Raw genomic sequence first — 23851 nt, 5'->3', positions numbered from 1 at the left:
TGAAGCAAGCACAGAACCTACTTGGCTTTACTAGGTTACACAGCATGGCCTGATTTCACGTTCTTGAGAGACTGCATTCATCGTCGTGCAATAGGCATATTGAGTGCCCATTTAATGACGAAAGCCACAAATGCAAGGGGTAATGTTCAGCAGCTTGGTGACATGAGCATGCTTGTTGAACAGCACGCTGCTTGCTGGAGGCTTGTAACAGTTCGGTTCCGTAAGATTCTCAACGGTCAATGTAGCCTCGAAAGGATTCTCTGATGGAACACTGAGAGACAATGGAAACCCGCCGCGGTGGCTCAGTGGCTAAGGCGCGCTGCTGAGCACGAGGTCGCGGGTTAGATTCCCGGCTGCGGCGGCTGCTTTTCTGATGGAGGTGAAAAGCAATAACGCTCGTGTGTACGAGATTTCGGCACACGTTAAAGGAGCACTGACACGAAAATTTTATGTTACACTTTTATTGCTTTTATCGATGCTTAATGGTCTGGCCAACCTGAAACAGCACTTCAAATACTTCAGCGCGGGATAGTTAATTACATTGAACGGCCTGAAAATGGTTTGCTTCAAATTCCCGCGCTTTCATCCCGAACGGCGCATATGACAGACTCCCTGTTTGACCTCACCGCTTTGTGCGGACGTCACCGGCGCCCGCTCGCCGCTTGTGGGGCCGCGCGCGTGAAGTGACGTCACGAGTTTCTGACGAGCGCTGTCGCGTCACTTCTTTTTCCTCTCCTGGAGTGATGTCACGCTGATGTCCATTTGCTGAGTGCCGCTCCGTGCGCAGCTCCATCGGCGCGATAAATGAGATCCAATTCAACTATGTTCTTCGCGTCACAGGCCGCTCATATTTCAGCCAGGGTATTCTGTTGAGTGAAGGAAGCGAACTGTGCAATAATATTAACGCTGAAAATTGGTGTCAGTGCTCCTTTAAGGATACCCAGGTGGTCAAAATTAATCCGTAGCTCTTTACTAGGCGTGCCTCATCGCCTGCGCTGTGTCGGTGCGTTAAACCCTACAATCGAGAGGCAATGCAAAAGCCTTCAAAAAGTTCCCAGCAGAAGACGGGAACTCTAATCAAGAAGGCTCAAATAGATAGGCAAGGTCAGTTACTGAACCCCCAGTGATGCCACGTCCAAGACAACCGGCTTAGCCATCGGCTCACACATATGGGGGATGTGGAAAAAACAGAAGAAACGACTAGACAGCACCGTACCCCAAACATGTGCCCCTACGCCATGCACTATTTGTAGGGAGGATTGAGCCAACATCTAACACCGTATCTGGGCCTGCCGGCACTTGCTAGAGGTGAGACAGCGCCACACAATGCCCCAGGTCACAACTTTCTTTGGCTGCATTATGCCGCAAGGCGACTTAAATCACTCCTGTTAACACGGTGGACGTGCGAAATTGGACCCGTTACGCTAATGTGCCGGAAAAGGCCGCCTGGCGAATCAAAGCTTCATCGTGCTCAAGCTAACCTGAGCTGCGTTTCCTACCGACGTGGGGGCGGTCTAGTGAAGGCAGAAACGACGCGCGTGCTGTGCCGCAATGGAAACACCACAAGTATGGAAAAGCTCTGAAACCTGCGAGCAACTATACTGGGCGAGCTTTCGTTACTCGACGGAGACCCAAGAGTCCCGTAGAAATACACATGATAACCGCGCTCCGTTTGGAGTAAGAGTTTCGCAGTTACCAGAAATGTAGCAGCAGTGGGAAGGGTCAAGGGGCAAAATTAAAGCCACTTACTTGCTCTTCTGTGAATACTCGCGGATTTTGTCCACGAACAGCTGCTGGATGGGGTCCAGTGACTTCTGCATCAGAACGGCGCTGACGCCGTAGTTCCTCTTCGCCTGCGTCAGGCAGTGCCTGGCCAGACTGGTCACTCGTGCGTTGAGGGCCATGCTTTCTGACGGAAACCAAAATTTAATGAGCGAATTTAAAAACCAAGCCGCAATCACTACACACTCCGCATTACGACCTTGCTAATCTGTTAGAACGTGCTGCAGGTCACATGGGGTCACAACTTCGACCTTGAGAAAAAGCGTGGGTTTGATGGGCTGTTCCACACTCAATTTATGCTATTTGCTGCTTATTCGTAACCGAATTGTGGCTTACACAGCCTTCGTTGAGTGAACCAGCACCGCACGAAACGTCCAGACGTGAGGTTCAACTAACGTGTTTTTCTATTCAATAATCTTATATTATACAGCACCAAGAGCTAGTATTTGTTACATATTTTCGAGCTTATCAGTATGAAAATGAAATTAAAATGATTGACCAAAAAAGAGCAAGCGCAGTAGCAACTAGCACAAAATTTTCTTACCTTTTCGCCGGTCGTCCTCACTTCGTCCGAAATTACCCTCGCCGCTTCCCTCGCCTCTTTCGTTCGTCTCGCAAATTACCGAAAGTACTGTAGAGGTACGAGATATCGCGAGAATTCCAGATCCGGTCACATGACGTCGGCACCATTTCCTTTGGTCTGCAATTTCCTGTTTGAGCTGTGCGGCGTCAAAAAAGTTGCCTTCTCACCGACGCTGGAATGCCTCTGTTGCATTTTGTGAAGGTGGGTTATTTCAGCAGTTCTAAAAGCGCCCGTGTGGTCCACACGATTGTCACGTAGGCTTAACTTCCAGCGTTTTACAAGCATGTGGCACGTCCGGTAGGGTTCAGGCGCGTCACATCCGGAAATAGCCATCTTGCCCTTTGTTCCTCTTCCTCTTTTAAATAGATTTGATGATCGCACGTGAAATGCCTTTGTGTTCGATTCCGGTGATCTCTTTCTGTTACGAGAACTTCTAGCCGGTCAAATAAAGCGAACGGAGCCCGCCTGCCTATCGACGATGCAAGGTCCACCATTAAACCCGCGTGATCGCTACGCAGTGGGAGCGTGTAGCCGTGAAAAGTACTTCAAGAGTACCGTTGGTACCGTTTCTTGCGGGTTGTTCGAAGCCTTGAGAATGGCACATGCGTGTTTTTATGCCAATTCTTCAGGTCAGGTACAGCGCGAGGCTGTCCGTGCCCATTATGCCTCGCCCTCTCTTGAGGGTGCAGGCAACATAGACAAGAGTGGAATGTGACCTTGACGGCGGTGCCGGCTAATTAGGGTATCGAAACGCTGTTTCTTCGATCAATCGTTGTAATGTGGGCGCTGCTGTATGCGTGTACGTTGGAAAATAAAGTGCTTGCTACACTCAGCATAATGCGTTGAAATTTCGAGTCGCAGAATGTGCGCACCGCTCGAATACATGGCTGAAAACGCGGGAATCGAGTGATGTCTGCGAAACCGTTTGATATCCAAGACGGGCGTACCATTGTGGCCTCTACCCAGCTTGTGAAGAAGTCAGTTTGTGAAGAAGTCAGAAGCGAAAACACACTCGTGCGAAATGCTGCTTGCATTATCAAGCAGCACTTCCAACATGTAAATGGAAAGGGGTCGGCAACCCCGGGAGCAGTGTCACGGAACAGCGAGCCTGCACAAGTTTTAGGATTTCCGTAGCTTATGTGCTTGCTACCGTAGCACATTTTAGCAACACATATCTACCTCAACACGGCCAAGTTTTTGTATTGTGTTCGTCGTTTCATAAATTCAAAATTCTGCCGTAATGCGTTTTATAATGGCAAGTAATGAACATTCAAACATCTTTTTTGCTATTTGCGGTTTATATTTGCTAGAGGGAAAGTCGTTCCTGATACGTGTCTGCCCAAGCCGTGCTTTAGGTTGACCTAAATTGTTGCCGAATCCTCCAAATATGTATTTAATGTAGCAAGGGGCAGAAGTGCGTTTTGTTTAGGAACAGATTGGGGCATACTACTGAATAAACGGAGATGAATACGTATCTTCTCTGAATAATCTGCATCTGAATCACAGATATGCATCACGTGGATTATTACAATGGCAAATTTTGTTACATATTTTAATGAGAATCTTTAATTGTTTCAGGGCTTTTTTTACAGTTCCTAATTACAAGCTGGAGTTATTGACGCGGAAAAATTCTTGCCCAATTCTATAATCCACTAGGCGATGTCAAAGAGTTTAAGAATTACAGACCAATCAGCCACATCTATTGCATACAAGGCAGTAAACTGCATAATTTATGCCCTAGATTTCTAGCAGAGAAGGGAACAGGCTGGCTTTAGGAGTGACTACCGAATAACAGACCACTTTTATACCATCAGCCAGGGAATGGGTAAATGTGCATACAGTAAACCCTCTCATATGCCATTTATGGACAATGCAAAATCGTTTGGTTCAGTGGGTGTGGCCATGGGGATCAATGGATTGGAGACCGGTGAGTTGAGAGGACTCAGATAGGCCTCCTAAAGACGTATGCAAAGAATGAGCATGCACGATAATTCTTCATCAGAAGCGAGGGTAGTTCCTGTCAGAAATGGTGTATGGAAAGGGGACACCACTTTAAAATTGTTTACAATCTGCCTAGGGGGAAGGGGGGGGGGGGGGGGCGATGTTTAGGACACTCTATTGGGAGAAGTCGGGAATACTAGTAAATATAAAATATTTTAGTTTTTTGAAACTTGCAAATGACGGCATCTTTTCAATGAAGTCTTGAGAAGACCTGCAAAAGATGTTTTAGGAGCTGTACTGGGAAAGGTCAGTATAGGGTTAAAGAGAAATATGAAAGGAGCTAAAGTAACGTTCAACAAGCATGCAAAAAAAATGCCTCATCTTTAGCCGAGACAATGAAATGTTTAAAGTGGTTGATGAACATAACTATCGTGGGCAAGTTGTCAAAGCAGATAAAAACCACGAAAAAGAAATTGGGCATAGGATTATTATGGGCTGGGTTGTATTCGGCAGACACTCTCAATAATAAACAGTAGGCTACCTCTATCACTGCCAAAAATGATATACAATGAATGTATACTACCAGCTATGAGTTATGGGGCAGAAACTTGGGTGCTTCCTGGCAACTTGAAAGAAAAAATTAGGTAGCTCATTGGAAAGAGGTATGATAGGAGTAACACTCGGAGGTGGGAAACAATTGATTCTCGGGTTTGGGAGAAAACCTGGGTGGAAACCATATCCTATCTGGTTTAAGAGGAAGAAGGTGAGTTGGACCAGGCATGTAATGCACTGGACTGACAGCAGTTGAATTATCCATGTAGCGGGATAGCTGCAGAAACACAGAGCTACAATGCTATTACTGTCAATTTTTTAAAGGTATTGTTGCACTGCACGTTACTATTAAGTAAGGATGCAACAAACATCCCCCGATTAATCATTGCTGTGTTCCTGACAAGGACAGCAAACAGGCAACGAACACGCCAAATGCATTTCTTCTTTGTACTGCCTTCATTATGCAAGGCTTTGTCTATGTTCAGTCATAATTAAGTAACCCCCAGAAAGTTACAGCCATAAAAATGCTGCCCAGGATAGGCTTTGCAATGCAGTGTGATCCCAATAACACAATAGCTTTCAGATTTTTCGTACTGGAGCTGGGGACCTGTTGGACAGCACGGCTCAGACGCCCCTTAATTAGTCAGAACTCGACCTTATAGAAGCAAGCTTTGCATTTTCATCGAGTTCAAATCAAGATTTTGTGTTAATGAGCAGTCAGCTTGATGGAGACCTGGTGGGCTGTTCAGTAACTGTCCAACTGCAAGCAGCTAAAGGAGGACTGTTTGATTGGAAAATAGAGTGCAACTTCGACAATGACACAAAAGAAGGACAACGGGACAAGCGCTCTTCTTCTTTTGTGTCATTGTCGAAGTCACGGTCTATTTTTCAATCACAATACACCAACTTGCCCAACAGCTGTGTTTAAAGGAGGACTGTTTGCTTTCAAGTCATGGGACATTATGTGCTTCATATCCAACAGTGGGGAATTTCTAACTTTCGTAATTATACTTGCACACAGAGGTTAAGAGTGGTTCGGGGCTGTTTCATTTGAGCCAGCCAAGAGCTAATGTGCTTCAACCGATAAGTTTTGTCGTCACTACTGGATACCAAACTAAAGGACGTTACCTCTTCCACTAGTGTCTCCCGCCCACCAGCCACCGCAGGCCGCGCCGCTGCCCGGTTGCCTGAGGAGGGCGGGGCATGAAGCGTGCTGCCTCCCTGGCTCCCGAAATGGCCCTGGGCGAAGAAGGGGGGGAGCCCAAGTCGTCAGAGGGGGACAGCTGCCACGAGATCGTCATAGACGGCACCACCATGCTGGAGGCCGTCGAGGCCATCGTCTCCTCCGATGACGGCACCACCACCAACGTCATCCTGGAGGATTCCGGCGGGGATGCCACCCAGCCCCTCTTCAACCAGCTTCAAGAAGGGTCAGTGGCCACTCTGGGAGGGGAAGAACTGTCGGACTGGGGAGCGTCGACCGGCAATGTCCGCCAATGTAGCATGGGGATAGGAATGAGAAGCTGACTGGTTGCACGCAATTCGTAGCATGTTGCTGGCACCCAGACTCTGGCTGTCAGAACTAATCACAGTGAATGTGTCAGGTGCGCGCAGTAAACTTTCAGATTGCTGCTTGAGGAGATGGAAGTTCTTGCACCTGTCACGACTGATTTCGGTTTCTGCTTTTGCTTCTAATAGAGTAGCGGGGATAGAGTAGCACTATTACGTTTAGTGGCCCGTGGTGTGTAGCTACAGCTGCAGCCTTGTGCCCTACCAGGCTGCAGGTGGGAGTGATTGCCCAGCACATGGACATCACGGAGCCACTCTCAACGCTGAGGACGCTGCTGGAACAGCGACTGGCTGTCAGCTTGCAGGACTACGCATTTTTCCTACAAGACACTCAGGAGGTGGGTATGCCACGGTCATAGCTGTTGGCCTCAGTTGCACGCTGCCGATTAGTGCGTGATTTTGTCAGGCAGAAGCTGTGGGAAAGACCTGATTTAAATATGAGAGATATAGTATAGTGGAACCCTAATAATACAGCTTGCAAGGGACCGCACGAAAACTTCGCATGACCGGGGTATGGGTAAATACCAGCCTAGTAGACAGTCTCACACCACAGGTGGGCTAAGAACTTATTACTTTTTCTGTTATTTTTTTTTTTCTGTATTTGCGCGCTATTTTACAGCCACATGATTGTTGCGATGTATTAAAACTGAACGTTTACTCATTTAATCGCACAAAACTGCATCAAATTTCGTCTAATATTGTACGTTGTAAAATGTTGTATGTTGTATTTTTTTGAAGGTTGTATTCTTTATCCCTTCTTGCATTAATCCCTCCTGGGATTGGCAGTATAAATAAATAAAAGACTAAAGAAAACCACTATATTTCGTACGTTCTCGCATAATTTGGAAAGATAGGTGTTTTTTTCTCTAAAATCTCAAGTTTCTAAAAAAAAAACACCTATTTTTGCCCCCCTCCATGGCGTCTGCACTGGCCCGCCAGCCCTGCACGTCGTGCGTGAGATTAGCTGTGTAGGCCTACGTGGCAGAGCAAAGTGAGAGGGGGGAAGGCAAGAGCGTGAAACTGCCAAGGCCAAGCGAATTGAACGATTGTAGGAAGCAGCGACGAGAAAAAGGCGGTAAAGAAAGGACCAGAGCGGCAAGGCGGCTTTGGAAGACACGGATAAGCAGAGGGCTGAGAGAGGCGGAGAGACAGCGTCGTGAGGAAGCAACTTGAGTCGAGCGAGAGAGGAAAGCGGGTTGTTGGGTTGCGTCGCATGTGTTTTCATGGTCGTCAGCTTGATGGGAGCTTCGAATTCATGGTCCGCTGGTCACCTGCACTTTGACTTTTTGTGGTTGGTGTGTTGGCATTCTGCTGCCACATGTGGCCGTAGAAATTTAACTCCCGCCTGCCAGTACCCGCATGCTTGCCTGTGTCTCTTCAGCAAGTGGTCTGCCCTGCCTGTGGACCTTTGCACATCGAGCAGCGTCAAACGGGGGTTAAGAATTAAGAGTGGTTGGGTTGAGGCGGCGAAGCGGCGTGAAAGACGGGAAAAACGCCGATTTACCTTCACCAGGGTCCGTCGCATGAAGAGGACTGCTTGCACCCAAACGTCGTATTGCTGGGCTTTTTAATGTGTTGTTTCTATGGGGAGTTTGCAGGGACTACGGTGATCCGTTGTAAGAAGCGGGCCGTCGTAAGACCGGGGGACGTAACATCAGGGTTTCACTGTAGCATATCTGTATGTACCAACGTGCCTGTCACCACTATATAAAGACTAAATGTAAATATCAAAGTTTACTTGCCTTGAAGCTTAGCAATAGACCACACAGGAACCTTTTCCTGTACACTGCATTGGCATGCTACCCATCACACTTCTCGCCACTTCCCTTGTCGAACTTCTTGTCATCGACAGGCCTCCCACTCCTGTCACCAGCCTCTAGATATAGCTCATTGTGACACCAATTGTTGCACAAGGAGTGTGACGAGGTGGGGGATGGTAACACGGAGTCTGGGTGGTGTGACGAGGAGTCTCAGCCTGCCAGAATCTGCGAAACTAAAGAACACAGACCCACATTTCTGGATACACATAACTTGTCTTTGTCAAAAAGAGTGGACCCATTGTAGTAAATTGAGGGCTTAGTGTCGTGGTCTCAGTTACGTGTCACTGGTGAAGAGGTGCATGCGTCAGTGACCTGGCACTCTCACACTGTTGCAGCTGAATGCGTCGAAAAACTTAGTGGACCAGTGCGTGCAAGGGGAAGGGCTCGTGCAAGTCAACGTTGAAGTCATCAACAAAGATGGTGAGCCCCATTTTCTTTTTCACTTCCTGAAAATCGCGTCATCACTGAGGAACAATATACGCCTAAGCTGAGGGCCTGATGGAAGTGCCAGCTTCTTTTTGACAGATCAGTGTGCGAGTGGAACTGAGACAAGATAAGGTGCCACTTTTCAAAGCATGGCTTGTTGGGAAATCCCAGGTTTGTGTGGCATTGTGACACTCGTATGATGCTAACAAGAGTGAGGCTAGGCAAGACATCAAACTGAGCATTAAAGAGGGTGGGGCAGTGCCTCTTCTGCCTTCACGTTTTCTTCACTGTGGTGAACGTCACCTAACCAGCCTGACTTCCCCTTCTATAGAGCAGGCCTGTAGAATGGAGATGTGCTTTCTTTCCATTCCAGGTTCATTTCACGGGGGGGGGGCTGCAGGTTAATTACCTCTTCTTTTTAACAATTTCTTGGATTTCGCTTGGTCAAGTACGTTTACACTTTATGAAAGAAAGTATACCTAGTTTAGTTTTATTTTTATCACTTCTTTCAGAAAATGAGATGCTAGTTGTGCCTGAAAGAACAAAAAGGGGAGGTACAGCAGCGATAATCCTGCACCATTTTTCTGCAGTTGCTGGCGTATTTGCTAAATGATTTCACACGAGGAGTTCCTGCTTTGTCACTTAGGTGTAAGTGCTGTCGCGCATGAGTATTGGCCACTACAGGCAATTTCCTTCTTGGGGCATGTATGAAATGCGGAATACACATCAACATCATGCAGTCCTCTTATTGGGGGTATGTGCCGCGTGTTGTGGACAGCCCCATGGCTGGAAGACAAGCCCCTCTTCTACATGCTGGTATTTAATGTCTGCCATTTTTGGGGGCTGCCTTAAAGGACTTGCCCTGCCTGGTTCTTTAATTCGGATGCTCATTGATTAACAAATATGTTTCAACTGCCTCTCATCTTGTTCTTGAATCATGCTGTATTAAAACTTAGACAAGGGAACAGCACACGAAGACGGAACGATGTGCGACACCCCCGTTTTAGCCTTGCTGCCTCCCATCTATCTGCAGTTTGGTTTATGTTCATCATCAGGGCGTCACTGTGCCACTTTCATTGCATGCCTGATGCTTTGTTTATCATCACTATTACGTACCCCGCGGGGCCTGAACTTTATTGCTGCTGCATTGAGGGAGGATAGTAGCAGTTGCTACTTTACGGATGTGTGCGAACTGTTTGATGCATTTTTTTTTTTTTTTTTTGCTTTTCATCCTTCATCACAGGTGTGAAGAAGATCAACATTGTGGACGTGCTCAAGCCAGCCGAGGAGCTTCTCGCAGTCCCTCCAAACGCTGTGCAACAGGGTAACTACATGACTTTGCGTTATTCAAGTCCATCACACTGGCTTGCACAGTAAAGACACGAGCACAAGGGCGAAATCCGTAGCGGCTACTGGATTGCTACAATATTTATTAGTAAACATTGTAACGAGAGTCTTGGAGACCGTACTGCTGTACGTGAGCAGCTGTAGTCAAAGGGAAGGTTTCATAACAGCTGATAGTGTCTTTTTTTGGTGCTGAACACTCATGCTGCATTGAGCTACATGCCTTGGGTGTAAAGTAGTGTGCAAGCTAAGGCAAGGCATAACCTTTCTTTTTACTATTGCAAGGAATACGAGGCTGATGTGGGTGCCTTTAGGACTGCAATCAGTTTGTGCACTTTTTGTTTGTGCGTGCGTGTACACACATTGTGCATGTAGCAGTACAAAATTAAAGTTACTCAATATACATACGCCAGTTGTGGAACTACCCACCGGTGCCAGATACCAAAAACTGGTCCATGGTTCAAGTAGTACTCAAGGGCCTGCAGCTGCTGCCCTAGTGAAGTCATAAAAAGAGAAACTGTGCAAACATAATAAACACAACCTATACTTTAGTGTTTCCTAATTTGAAAAGCAGGCATTATTTAATTAGGTTGTGCGATTGAGTGAATGTTTAGTAAAAGCTCACTTTTTGTCTCCCTAGCTAGCTTAAGCACCAGTACACCTGCTTCTCACTTTGAACGAAGCGGGGTTGCTCGCACGGCCCACATTCTGAAGCGGAGTTTTGCAGCCGGTGCATACTGGGAAACTCTGGCCCGAAATGGCGGCACCCACCCAAGGCTCTCATTGCTGGCAGAGTCGTACATCTCGTCACTGAGCACTGATGTTCCCATACTCAAAGCGGGAAGTAGCAGTAGTAGTGGCTGACAGAGTGGCTAATGCAGCAGCAGCGGAGGAGGAGGAGGAGCTGATTGGCGAGCCCCCTGTGGTGCGCAAGGTGGTGCTGCCCGAGAACGAGGAGGCTGAGAACGTCACCCGCTGGATCATCTCCAGCGAGTTCAAGAAGGAGCAGGAGAAGCACAAGATCCCCCTCGGTGAGAGACTCCCACCCCCACCACACTTGCATTCATTGCTCAGCAAGGTTGCATTTCAGGGTGGCCAGTGCTGCTCCTCTGTTTGCCAGGATCGAGAGATGATGTTCCGTTAAATATCTTCGGACCACGTAGTTTCCTGTTGCGTGTCCCTCAGGCACGCTTGTTTTTGATAAAATTGTACGAGCTTGATTGTAGCTCATTGCGAGCTTGCCCAGCACACTAAGTAAGTGCTATGGAACACCACATTCTTCGTTTTAAAAGCTCCTAAATATGCAGTCTCCTTATGGAATCACTTCGGTGTCTCTTTAGAAGCAGCTTTTAGAACACAGTGCTTGCTTCCAAACGTGTCAGTAGCTGAAAATGGTTGTGTTCATGGTGGTCACTTGAAAACACTTCTTTGTTGCGAGAGAAGCCAGCAAGAAATAAAAAAAGGGCTAGAAGATCATACAGTTCAATGAGTAACGGCTGGCAGTGTTGGAGGCAGCGATCAAGTGGCATACGAGATGGTGAAAGGGGCTGAACCTGTGAAAATGACGTTCCTGTAGAAGAGCAGTGAAGCAGCCTATCTGTTGATGTAACCTGAACACCATACTGCGCAAATATCAATAAAGAATTTCACCTTTAATTGAATTATGGGTGTGTGAATGCCAAATAGTAACGTTTGAATCGAATTGAATTCAGGAAGCCAAATATCAAATTGGATATTGAACATCAATTTTTTTTGACAGGCCTCAATTTTTCATAGATTTTTGTGCAGAAACAGAAGCTACTTCGCATGTTCGGGAGACGTGACGTTTTTTTTCAGCCTGGAGGACGCACCTCTTAACTAGCATTGGCGGTACTCCAGGAATCTGGAGTGGGCACAATACGCATTTGGGGAGAAAAAAACAAACAAACAAAAAAAAACCACCCCTACTTGCACTGGAGTTGCCGTGCTGCAATCATAGGCAACGATTCTACAAAGCCTCGTAACTCAGAAGTGAACACTTTTCAGGCATGAGCAATAGGACTTGTGGCAAAAGCATGGCCCAACCACAATCATGGACCGCGATGAGGCACTTTTTCGCAAGCACATGGGCAGCGTGAACAATAGGCAGCGAAAGGAAAGCTTGCACTACAGTCGCCGTGCACAAGCCTGCGCTATCCACTGTGGTCTAAAAAACGGGCACAACTGCTGTCAAAAGAGCGGCGGTCTTTACCGGAAGCTGCCCTAACACGCCAACATCCGGTCGCAGAATTCAAAAGTGGCGACCAGAGTCGACGGCACGAAAGAAAGATCTTGTCAACGCAATCATCGATTACTCTGTGCAGTGGGATAAAATGAAAGCATTATTGGGATGAAACTTGCCGAGCAGACGGTGTAGCAGCAGTGCGTTAGCGTGTGCCGATGCCTCTCGCTTTCACAAAGCGGGGAACATTTAGAAACTACACTCGAATATTTAAAAAGTTGAATAGTAGATATTCGATTCGCAAATGGAACTATTCATGGAAGTACTGTTCGATTCGTATTTGAACATTCGAGTATTTTCACACCACTGCTTTAAATCCTTAATTTAGCTTCTGGCTACCTGGTTTAAAGGGGCCTAGAAACACATTTTCAACGTGGTAAATACACTTGTGCAATCATGACGCTGCATGCTGAAAGACATTTGAGCCAAGTGTCATGTACAGCATAAAGGTCACAGTTGTGCTCCAAAGTTTTCCACCACTTTCCTCTGCATTTTGTCTGCCGTCTTTTGTTGCCTTTATAAGTCGCAGAGCACGGATTCCTGCTATTGGTCAGCACTGTCTTTGCATTGCCTGCTCTTTGTGAAGGGTGAGAGCCGGCTTACAGCTTCTTTGCAGCTGTGCGCATTCAAACTGTGCACTGTGGAAGCATTGCGTGCCATCCTCTAATTGTATTCCCCCTACGAGTACAAAAGCACTGAATTACGCAGACATGTTTGCCGAAACCACTTGCTACTCTTCATGTCCTCAACAAATTTAGAGGCATTGGCTCCGCTGGTGGGTGCATTGATTGTTCCAGTCGTGTCAGATGACAGTAGTAAATAAAGCATTCGACCTTGGTATAAGTCTTCAGCCAGCCTAGTTATCGCATAAGAGTCACCAGTGTGGGCCTGTTTTCTCTCTCTCTCTCTCTCTCTCTCTCTCTCTCTCTCTCTCTCTCTCTCTCTCTCTCTCTCTCTCTCTCTCTCTCTCTCTCTCTCTCTCTCTCTCTCTCTCTCTCTCTCTCTCTCTCTCTCTCTCTCTCTCTCTCTCTCTCTCTCTCTCTCTCTCTCTCTCTCTCTCTCTCTCCCTGTGTGTGTGTGTGTGTGTGTGTGTGTGTGTGTGTGTGTGCCAGGGAGCATGCGCTCGGAAAGGAAAACAGTAGTGCCAAAGGAGGGTTGTAGACGCATTTTGAGAAAGGGCAATTGAGCACAACGTAGGAGGAGGGTAGGGCACTGCTGCACGAGCAGCATGGGTGGCCTTGAGACTTGAAGGTACGAGGGGGGCGAACGGGGGATCCCTGGTGATGGAGAGCGAGCAAAACTAGCTTTGCTGGCCAAGTGGTGCGGCCATAAGGAAAGTTCAGCAGAAGGACCAACTGGGCTCTCGCCTTCGCATTCTTGGAAAGTTCTAAACGTTCCCCGTAATAACCTTTTCTTTCTTGCTCCAGATCCGATGACCTGGAGGCCCGAGCACGTGCAGCGATGGTTCCAGTGGGCAGCGCAGCACTTCAACTTGCAGAACCCGAACCCTGATGACTGGAACCTCACGGGGAAGCAACTGTGTGACCTCAGCCACGCCGAGTTTGTGCGGCGCGTGTCCTTCGATCCCGCCGACATGTTCTGGACGCACCTGGAGCTGCTGCGGAAGTGCAAGATTGTCGGTACGTCAGGACACCTGTGTGTTGTGCCCACGTCGCTCTTTGGTATTCTGAGATTTTGCAGCGCATTAAAGGTTTCCGGGTGGTCAAAATTAATCTGAAGCCGTCCACTACAGCGTGCCTCATAGACCAGGTGTAGCTTCAGCATGTTAAACCCATAAAATTTGGAAAAATAAATTGAAATTGGTATTAAGGCCACCTGAACAGGGAACATTGCAGCTAGCAAGCAGTGGGAGCCTCTTTTGAGTAGAACCTCTCCACAAGTCAGCGTGTTTCCAGGCTTCACACTTTGCAGCTTGTGTAAAAACAGCAGGCTGCACATATGTACCGTGTATCAAGACGGAAGGCGGAGAAGAATTGTGATTTCTAGTGCTGCCGATTGTGCCGACTCTTAATGATGTAGGAAACGTCAACATTGTACTGGTATAACGTTGCTTTGTGGCTTACAGTGTAGTTTGGTGGAAGCACAGCAGGTGATGGTATAACTTGCGTTCCTGTAGGGCATGTTGGTTAGTGCTAGAAGTTGTGAAAGATGCACAAAGCAATGACGTTTAAGGAAAGAAAATAGTGCAAAGATAGCTTTGTGTCCCCTGCGATGACGACAAGACGTTGGAATGCTTAAGTCCTTCGTGACTGGCCTCTATTTCCCTGGTCAGCAGTTTTTCGTTTGTTGTCTCATGAACCACAGTGGTCTGTGGCCTGGAACAATAAAGAAAAAAGAAGATCCGGGTCACTGTTTGTTTCACCACAAGCGTCTTGCACTGCCCATTGCAGCGGTGATCCAGCAGCCCGTGTTCGTGCACCAGGCCCCCCAGGTGATTGCCATCCAGAAAGCAGTGTCCCAGCCAGCCCGGAAGATACGGGTGCCCAAGCTGACGCCCAAGGTGTCTCCCAGGGTGGCATACGAGGGCTCGCCCGGCAACCGCACGGGTAGGCTCACGTCCCACCTTCTGCATTAACACTTTCTCTCCACTCATGCACACCAAGAAGGGGTCATTACTGGGATGTTGGGGCCTCGCATAGAAAGGCCGAGCCAATCGAGCAAACCAGCAAGGCAGATGTTGACGCAGAGACTTCTTTATTCTAGCTCAGCAGGCATCCAGCTGCCATGCCAGCACTAAGCTATATGCGAAACTTTTGTACACCCTATTTTTCCCGAAAAGGGTGTAAAAATCTTCTCCCATGGCACACACCTTCAAAGGGACACAGTACACTGAAGTGATTTGTAAACATTGTGGGATTACTAGCGCAAATTGTAGTCTCGAGTCTGTAGGCCATTTTTTGACCACTCTCGCTGCATTTACGCGACTTTATTCAGTAGAAAAATCAATTCAAAAGTGCCGTCATTCCCTCTGCATCCTCCTTGCCGATTTCCTATGACGTTTCGTATGTCGTTCAATCGAGATGGCTTGGCTTGACTGCGCTACTGCACGACTCGCCGAGCCTCTGCCAGAGACAGTCGGCCCAGTGTTTAGTTGGCTGGCCACTGGCGGGTTGTCGCGACTTGTTCGCTCAGTTGAAACTTAGCCATGACACGTTTGTGCCCGGAAGAATGTGCCTTTAGTTGGTTAGTTTGTAGACTGTATCAAGCTCTGAGTATCAGCACTTAGCCTAGCCTAGCAAGAACATTGCAGAACCTTACAAAACTTTCAAAGACTACCAAAACCTAGGAAAACTTAGTGAAATGGGAAGAAGCTAGGTTGACTGTCAGTTCCGCTGTGTCTTTTGCAACTGGACACCCATTTCACACCCTTTCAACACCCTACAGAAAACTGAGGGTGTTATAGTCAGTCAAAATCCTTCTGCTCCACAAGCTACAAATTAGGGTGTTGGAACATAAGAAAAAGGGCGTACAAATTGCTGTATTTTTGTGATCCTAAGTACGTCCCAATTGTAAGCACCCTCTCTACTTTTGGAAAAAAAATTGGAAAAAAAAAATTTGCATGTGAATCTGAGCACCTCCTTTTCTAAGCAACCATCGCAAGGTGGACTCCAGAAGCGTGGAAGCAGGCCCGAGTTGACGAGGTTAAGTTAATATACATATGAAGTTTTCAGTTACAAACAACTTCAACGGAAGAGAAGACGACCTGCTGGGGGATACTGAGACCGGCTGCCCCAGCGGCACGATGGACGCATATGGTAGTGAGAGTGACTGAGTACCAGACGTAAGCAGTGGGTTGCTGTCTGTACTTATCGTTCTTTTGAATGTTTGCCAAATTCAACATTGTTCCTTGTGCCCGTCTCGTCGACATACGGCCACGAAAAAAACTGGCGGCAGGGACAGTAGATTATGCTTTTCGAATCTAAGCACCCCCCTCACTTCGGGCATAGTGATCGTGAAAAGAGAGGGGGTGCTTAGGATGGAGTAAATACGGTACTTCCTGACACCCTCATTCCACTTTTCGCGACACCCTTAGCACACTTTTTTCAGGCGACAAGGGTGTAGAAAAGGTTAGTGTGTATGACGGTGATGCCATATGTGGCTGGCCCCATGAAGGTGGGAATGGCAGGTATGAATGTGGGATGGTGTTGCCATCGCTTTTTCTACTGACACGAGAGGATGCCATTTTTCTTTGGTGCAAGTCCATGCTGTGAGCTGTGCTTTCTTTTTTCGGTTCCAGGCAACAACGGCCAGATCCAGCTGTGGCAGTTCCTGCTGGAGATGCTGACGGAGCGGGACAGCCGGGAGTACATCCAGTGGGTGGGCGACGAGGGCGAGTTCAAGCTCAACAACCCCGAGATGGTGGCCCAGCTGTGGGGGCTGCGCAAGAACAAGCCCACCATGAACTACGAGAAGCTCAGCCGTGCCCTGCGCTACTACTACGACGGCGACATGATCGCCAAGGTGTGCCTTAGTCCGCTTCCGCGTTAATAATGCACCTGGGAAAGCAAGCCTGCTTCTGCGACTTTGCAACGGGCGTACAGATGCAGCGGATCATCGCTTGCGCTCTCTAACACTTTTGGGACCGTCGAAAAATCGGTTGTTTTTGGGTGTTCCAGGATATATTTTTTTTTTCTTGCCACCAAAAATGATTCATACTGAAGTGTAAAGTACGAAATGATAGAGAAAGAACAGGGCTTTCTAACAGTAACAATTTCAAACAACAAATTTATTACAAATTTTATTTTAAAATTATAAAAAAAAAAAGAGAGTAACAAAAAGAAAAAAATCGATTAAAACATCACTGCCACTTTGCGCAGGGTGCACATAAAAAATTTGAAATATACACTTTAAACATGAAACACTTATAGAATAATACCGCAAATATGAGGAGTGTAAATACAAAATTTATTTACATACAAAAGTATAAATACAGTGGAACCCCATTCATACCGTACTTACCCGATTCTAACGCGCACCTTTTTTCCGGAAAAATAGGTAGAAAAATCACATGCGCGTTAGAATCGGATACGAAACCAAAACTACCGAAACAGCGGAAATTTCGTTCCACCCATCGCCATCGCCATCTCAAGATGGCGCCAAAACTTTTAGCAACGCTTTTTTGGATACAGGAAGCATAGGCGCCTAGGCTTTTCTATCGGCGTTCACACAAATCGTCAAATCGTTCCACTTGTGCGCTTGATAACAGCAATGGCAGCAGCGGCTCTCACGCGTTCAAAACGAGCGGTCGGCTGAAGTGTGCGCCTCCGGAGAAGCTCGCGGGATGGGTGTGCGAGGCGTGGGCCACGATCCCATCGACCGTGGTTTAACGTTCGTTCGGAAGTGAGGCATCGCGAACGCGCTTGACGGCACCCAGGACGAGATGTTGTGGTCAGCGGAGAGCGACGATGAGTGAGATTACTTCGGGTAATAAATCGCCCGTTTCTCTCGCATTCGTTTTTCTTGCTAAAGTTCCGTGCGCATTACAATCGGAGGAGGAAGTTTTTTCGGTTGTTTTGCCAGGATAATCGGGTGCGCGTTAGACTCAGGGGTGCGCGTTAGACTCAGGGGTGCGTTAGAATCAGGTAAGTACAGTACTTAAAGTTTAAAGGTGTTTTCAGTGGATCTAGTAATGTAGTGTTTTACTGTCATGTAGTTGTTTTTAGCTTCAAAATCTTCAAATTTTTTGTATGTATGTCAAGCTGTCCGCATTATGTGACTGTGTTTCGATCATTATGGTTTTATGAGAAGTTCTGTAGCCTACTGAATTGAATGCTATCCCGATAGTCATTCTTTAAATTAAAAGGCAAGTTTTTCAAATCTGTTGGCTCATGTAGTGAATGTACACACTCGGACGAAGGGATTTGGTGCTTGTTTTAGAGGTGCTTGTCTTCGGTGCATTTCATAACCACTGTTAAAAGACATTTGGGCAGCAGAAACTTGTCTGCACCGCAGGCATTTTACTTGTTTAAACATGTATGTGTGCCCAGTATGCTGCTTTTCTTGTTCCTGTCAGTTGTTTTCCTCTACTTTTAGCAATATTTCTCAAATCTTAATGCTCGTTCTGGCTGCTCCAAAAGCCGATCTTGCTGCTCCAAAAGCTGCTCCAAAATGACTCGACCTAGTCACATCACTGCTGTCCGGTCTAAAGTCTGACGAATCGGAGTCGTCTTTCGTGTCTGTGCTGCTACCATCATGCACAGATTCAAGCTCAGATACATCGGAATCCGTCGAAATTTGCCGCTCACTCGAAGCATCGGTGAGCGGTGGCGACGCTATAACTGAAACCATGTGAGCTCATCTCCCCACCGGTGAAGGACATTTAAAAATCCCCGTTGTGGCGAAAAAACGAAACTCGAAAGCGAAACTGATAAAATACTTCCCTTTTAATTAACCATTTGGATGGTGTTAGCAGTCCAGAAGCGCTGGGAGAGTGCCAAAATTTGAATTTGTATTTACCGATAGCGTACTATCGATGAGAATAGGTGCGGTCATGAAAGTGTTAAACTTGTGCTACAGAGAGGAGAGGGGAAACAGTGAATGGTGGCCCTTTGGATGGGACCTGCTTGACCGATCTAGCGTCCCTTTCCCCCCTGCTCGCAGGTGCACGGCAAGCGCTTCGTTTACAAGTTTGTGTGCGACCTCAAGCAGCTGGTGGGCTACAGCGCCTCGGAGCTCAACCGGCTGGTGCTGGAATGCGAGCAGCGACGCATGGAGAAGCTGGGCGGCAGCATCCTCTCCATGAGCACCCTGGAGGTGGGCGGCGCCGGCCAGGACGAGGACGACCTCTGAGTGGGCACCGGGGACTCGACTGGGGTGCACCGATGCCAGCGTTTCTTTTTTACTTTCCTGTGAAAGACTGGACTTGAAGCAGCAGCTTTGCTGCCTGGACCTCTGCTGTCCAAGAGAAGTGGCGCTAGTCTGCTCAGGCAGGCCCTGTTGAAGAACCGAGGCGGGGACCGCGGGACGTGGGTGATTCGTTTTAATGGCGGATGGGACTTTACAATGATGGTGATAGCAGGAGGCAGCTGCCAAGCTACCTCTTCTTCCTCTAATATTTTTAACATCCTCCCGGCCGGCCGATAAGTAAAGGAAGGATAACTTGATATCACGAGTTACTTTTCAGCGGTTGTCCAGCTCTTCTGCCTTATCTGGAGCCAGCATCCAAAACACTATTGTCCAATTTCCCTGAACGGTCCGTTGTAATCAGAAAAGACGTCAGCTCCATGTTAGCCGCACAGTGAGAGTTCATTCTTCTGCTTCCACCTATGTTTCCACCTTCTGTGGCACATGCGCTTTGTGGACTTGGACCAGGGCACGTGGCTTGTCTTGATCGTCGTCTCTCCTTGATGACCTGGCAGTGTTCGTGCATGCTTCGTGTGGCATGAGCGTCGGATCGTTTGTCGTGTCGAGGAATTGACGTACTGCCTGACCCTTTCCATGTGTAGAACGATTCGTCTTCGTGAGGCTGCTCTTTTCTTTTTCATTTTACGGATCGGTCGGCATTTCGTCACGTGCTTTGGTGAAGCCGTGTTTGGGGAAGTTGCGCCTGCACATCGTAGGCCCTTTCTGTTTTGCCGTCTCCGCGGTCTTCGTTTGGACGGGGGGGTTTTCAGATCTTCCTTACGTTCTACCTTGGTGAACGAAATTCCCTCCGAAACCGTGCTGCTGTGATGACATCTATTAGGTGTCTCCATGGGTGAACCAGAGTTTCTTTTGGGGTGTCGATAACTTTGTGTTTCTGTGTTAACCTGTGGTTTTCGTGGAACTTCATTAGGTCTTTCCTTGAGCCTTGATCTTCTTTTCTTGCGGCTAGAACCATGCACACAAGACGGCTCTGCAGGTTCTTGCACAGCGTTCTCATTGATAGGGTTATTCGTCCTCTCTGTTGTCGGTAATTGAGAAATTTCATCGTTGGGGTTGCAGTCGTCTGAGCGAGCAACAGGATCGGGTGACTCCACTTCGTTATTCCATGAATTAATCCCTTGTTTGATGGAAACAACTTTTTCACTGACTTCTGGCTTATGATGAGGTTCTTTCCGAGGCGTCGTCAAATCACTGTTTTTGTTTAGAAGGTGACTGTTTTCCAAATCCATTTCGTTGACGTTTACGATACCATCCTCCTTTTTCAGGGCTATTGTAACAATGTCATCGGTAGAATACTTTTCCAATTCCGGGAACAATCGCTCCATTCTAAATTTGGTCAACAGGATAAGATCTTCGAATTCATAGGCGGCTTCATATTCTTTCTCTAAATCATCCAAGTCGAGAAGTACTTCAATCTCGCTGTCCAGCTTTTTTAGGAGCACATGTTTTGTCATTAGGCTTTTCTTGAGGGAAATTAGCTCACCCATTGATGGTATGTCGTCATTCATCCGTGATTTTATGTCGTTGATCAGTGTGGTGGTGGCGTTGCGGATTAGGCTTCTTCGTTCGCGAAGGGCCTCCATGTCGATGCTTGGCGTCGTTAAAATCGGTAGGTCGCCGAGAAGAGTCATGGTAGGCGAGAAACCTAAGCCGTTCCTTTCGTTGGTCCCGGCAGGCGTCCGTTAAGTCGGTAGCGGTGGTGAGGGCGCCTGATCGTTAGTCGCTTGGCAAGCCCTCAGTTGATCCTACGGTAGTCATGTACGCCTGCTGTCCGTGGTCAGTGATCACAGTCCAGTCCCATCGTGGCCGTGTAACTCACGTCATCGTTGATGGCGGTCCGCACACTCCGTTCTTCAACTGTGTAGATCTTCCCATCCTGGTCACGGCACCATTTTGTTGAAGAACCGAGGCGGGGACCGCGGGACGTGGGTGATTCGTTTTAATGGCGGATGGGACTTTACAATGATGGTGATAGCAGGAGGCAGCTGCCAAGCTACCTCTTCTTCCTCTAATATTTTTAACAGGCCCTGTGAACCACGCCGGCTGTGTTGAAACACTCGAGGATTTCACTCGGTGGCCGTGAAGACGTAACAAAACTCATTTGTGACTGTGAATAAGACGTGCCTGTCGTATCAGCGATCTAGCTGAATGTCGCTTCGGTTTGTGTGCTGTCATACACAATGACTGCTTCTTTTTATTAGGCAAATTGTGGAATGATTTGAAGTTGTTGTTTGCACCACTGGCTTGTGCTTTGTTATTACTTCTTGCTTGAAGGGCATTGGGATATTTTTGCCGCTTATGAGGGTCGTGCAGGTGCTTTGTGCATAGATTGTCCCACAACCATTGCGTATCGTCATTCATTTCAAATGGTGGACGGCTCAAAGACTAGAACAGTGCGAAAAATGGGCTTTGTCCATTGTTAGCGCAAGTAGCGCTGCCTTGTCAAAATGAGCTTTCATAAGAAGGAGGGATGATGTCGTTTATGCGGCGTCACGTCCAGCACATCTCACAATTAAGAAGCGTGTTGGTGGCATCTGAAGATTTTTGCCCTCGTGCTCAGCTGTGTTCTACAGCAGCCAGAAACGTTGGTGCAAACTGCTTGTTGCAAAAGCGACGTGGTTCTCATCGTATGCAGATTGCTGCAGTAGTGATGGCTTCTTTTTTTGTGCAATTTGGTAGTAAAGGAACAAATGAGTATAGTATAAGGTTGCTTTAAAGGAGAGAGCGTGGAATTTGTTGAGCCGTGCAGGAAACGTCCGACATAACTGAATAAGGTAAAGAACACAAAGACGTAAGGAATAACGAATAATGAATAATGCAAGGAAATTAAGAGAAATATAAACTAGATAATGCAAAGGAAGAAATAATACTGTTGATAAAAATGTCAGGCCCAGTATAGTTTTGTACTTGCCAGATGTGTGCGAGGCTTGAATTGTGACTGAGCTGTCTCAACATGTGGCATTGACGTAATAGTCTAAGCTGAATAAACCAGCTGACATTGTCAGCTGCTGGCAGCTTTCTGAATGAGCATTATTTTCTTTGTTAACACAACTGCGGGGAATGTTGCTGGAGTAGGAGAGCTGACAAGCTGTTGCTTTCAATTCACATTTATGCCTGGATCTGCTGACATCACACTTTGGGCTGAAACAGTTTGGTTATTCCCCACATTACTTTACTATGTGAGGAACCTGTGGTGTGGAAGTAGTCAAATCGGGGCAGCAGCGCTTTGGTATATGCATTCAAGTCCTCTTGGCTTGCAGAGACAATGCATTACACTGTAATGTACATATTGTGCATTTGTACATAGCTTCATATTCACAAGGCACGGGCTGTGTGTGAAGCAATTCTAAGCACTGTCTTCGTCTACCGACGTTTGTTGTTATCCCCCGTACTGTAAATATTTGCAACGCAGACAATAAATGATTTTCACCGAAAAGTTAGTTTTATGGGAATGCTCGCCTGCAAGCAACCTGCCCTGTAACGAAGGTAAGAAGTGCATAATGCTACTAATCGTTATGGAATCAGCACTTGACACAGGTAGCATAGTTTGTTGAGGAGCAACGAATTCGTTTGTGCTGAAATGTTCAATGGATGCAGTGTCTTATGAAGAAGGAGCTGCAAGGAAAGTCAAATAATTTTGAAATTTTTGGAGGCAATACTGAAAAAAAAAAAACCCATTCAATAAAAAATATTTTTGCAGCCTATAATTGTTGTTGCCAGCTGTTAGTAAAAACCAGTTTCGATGAAAGCTTTTGATATTGGGTCATTGCAGTTTGACCATAATAAGATAAGACACGCTGCTGAAGCATTTCTTGTGTAGGGAATAGCTTCTTGAAAAGTAAGCTCCAGCTTAGTTTTTCTCACTTGCCTTTGCTACAGGGAAAAGCCAGAGAATGATGATGTTGTTGATGATGATTTAACATCTTGTGGCATTACTTCTGTTTTTTTTTTGGCAGCAAATAGTATGAGTAGGTACGACTGCAGACGTGACGTGTAAGAAAAAAAATTCTGCCTACTATTTCAATTTTGAACCATAATGTCCGATTGCTTGTTTTTGTTGTGACTAACTGAATGTGTTGTTTATGTGCAATGTTGGGGAACTAGATTATTTAAAAGTTATGAATATTATTCTGAATGATATCTGCATCATTAATCTTGAAACAATAACAAACTACTGCTATGCCAGTGCAGATGCTAGTTTATAAGCATTTGCACATGCTGTATGCTTCATAAACGCGGGGTGGATGTTTCTGTACGTTTTCAGCTATCTAGGATATCAGTGTGAATTTAATGCAACTTAGAAATATAATGCCTTTGTGACTGGCAGCTGACTGCCATGCGCAATTTTTTTAGTGATATTAAAATTTCTGACAGTTTGCCATAGAATTGATGAAGTACATTGGAAATAGCATTCCAGGATGTGCTTCGATTTTTTTTTTTTTGCTACAAATTGGTACTGTTGCAATTTTTTGCTGCGTGGGTTCTTTGCTAATGCGGTGCAGATTCTGGGATTAGGTAGTAAGACTGAACTGTGTGGCATTTGAGGTTTATTGTTGTGTGCAGATGTATGTTGGTTCCAGTTCTTTCATCCATGTTTCCTGTGGCCGTGCACTTTCATGGTGAACACTCTTTTGCCCAATGGCTTCACAAAATTCAAACTCACGACCTGTTTCGTTTGTGTGAAGTGTG

At 46.8% G+C, this 23851-nt stretch overlaps 2 protein-coding genes across 6 annotated transcripts in view; one reads left to right on the top strand and one right to left on the bottom strand.

Moving 5' to 3' along the window:
* The window catches only part of Atpsyncf6 (ATP synthase, coupling factor 6), a 225976-nt gene that overhangs the window by 2302 nt on the left and 199823 nt on the right, over positions 1–23851 (bottom strand). Inside the window, exons 1-2 of one of the 4 annotated variants that reach the window (XM_077707569.1) lie at positions 2327–2460; positions 1750–1909 (exon numbers count right to left, since the gene is read on the bottom strand). In XM_077707569.1, the coding sequence (XP_077563695.1) occupies positions 1750–1904 (155 nt within the window). In that variant the 5' untranslated portion in view covers positions 1905–1909; positions 2327–2460. Of the gene's footprint in view, positions 1–1749; positions 1910–2118; positions 2279–2326; positions 2461–23851 lie in introns of those variants that run through there. The other 3 variants (XM_077707570.1, XM_077707571.1, XM_077707572.1) reach the window with 3 other exon arrangements.
* LOC144179277 (GA-binding protein alpha chain-like) lies at positions 2433–22598 on the top strand. 2 transcript variants are annotated; one of them, XM_077707568.1, is made up of 11 exons: positions 2433–2566; positions 5999–6288; positions 6636–6765; positions 8583–8667; positions 9917–9997; positions 10902–11048; positions 13705–13917; positions 14689–14844; positions 16536–16759; positions 18899–19228; positions 21187–22598. In XM_077707568.1, exons 2-10 carry the CDS (start codon positions 6062–6064, stop codon positions 19085–19087), a joined length of 1452 nt encoding a protein of 483 aa, XP_077563694.1. In that variant the 5' UTR covers positions 2433–2566; positions 5999–6061; the 3' UTR covers positions 19088–19228; positions 21187–22598. The 2 variants fall into 2 exon arrangements, with proteins under 2 accessions (XP_077563694.1, XP_077563693.1); XM_077707567.1 differs by having other exon boundaries at positions 10899–11048.

Source organism: Haemaphysalis longicornis, unplaced genomic scaffold (genome assembly GCF_048455015.1).
Source record: "Haemaphysalis longicornis isolate Haplotype H1 unplaced genomic scaffold, Haemaphysalis longicornis Haplotype H1 scaffold_4, whole genome shotgun sequence".
NCBI classification, from domain to species: domain Eukaryota; kingdom Metazoa; phylum Arthropoda; class Arachnida; order Ixodida; family Ixodidae; genus Haemaphysalis; species Haemaphysalis longicornis.
Note: the sequence above shows the minus strand (reverse complement) of the source record. Positions and strands in the feature narration are given on the sequence as shown.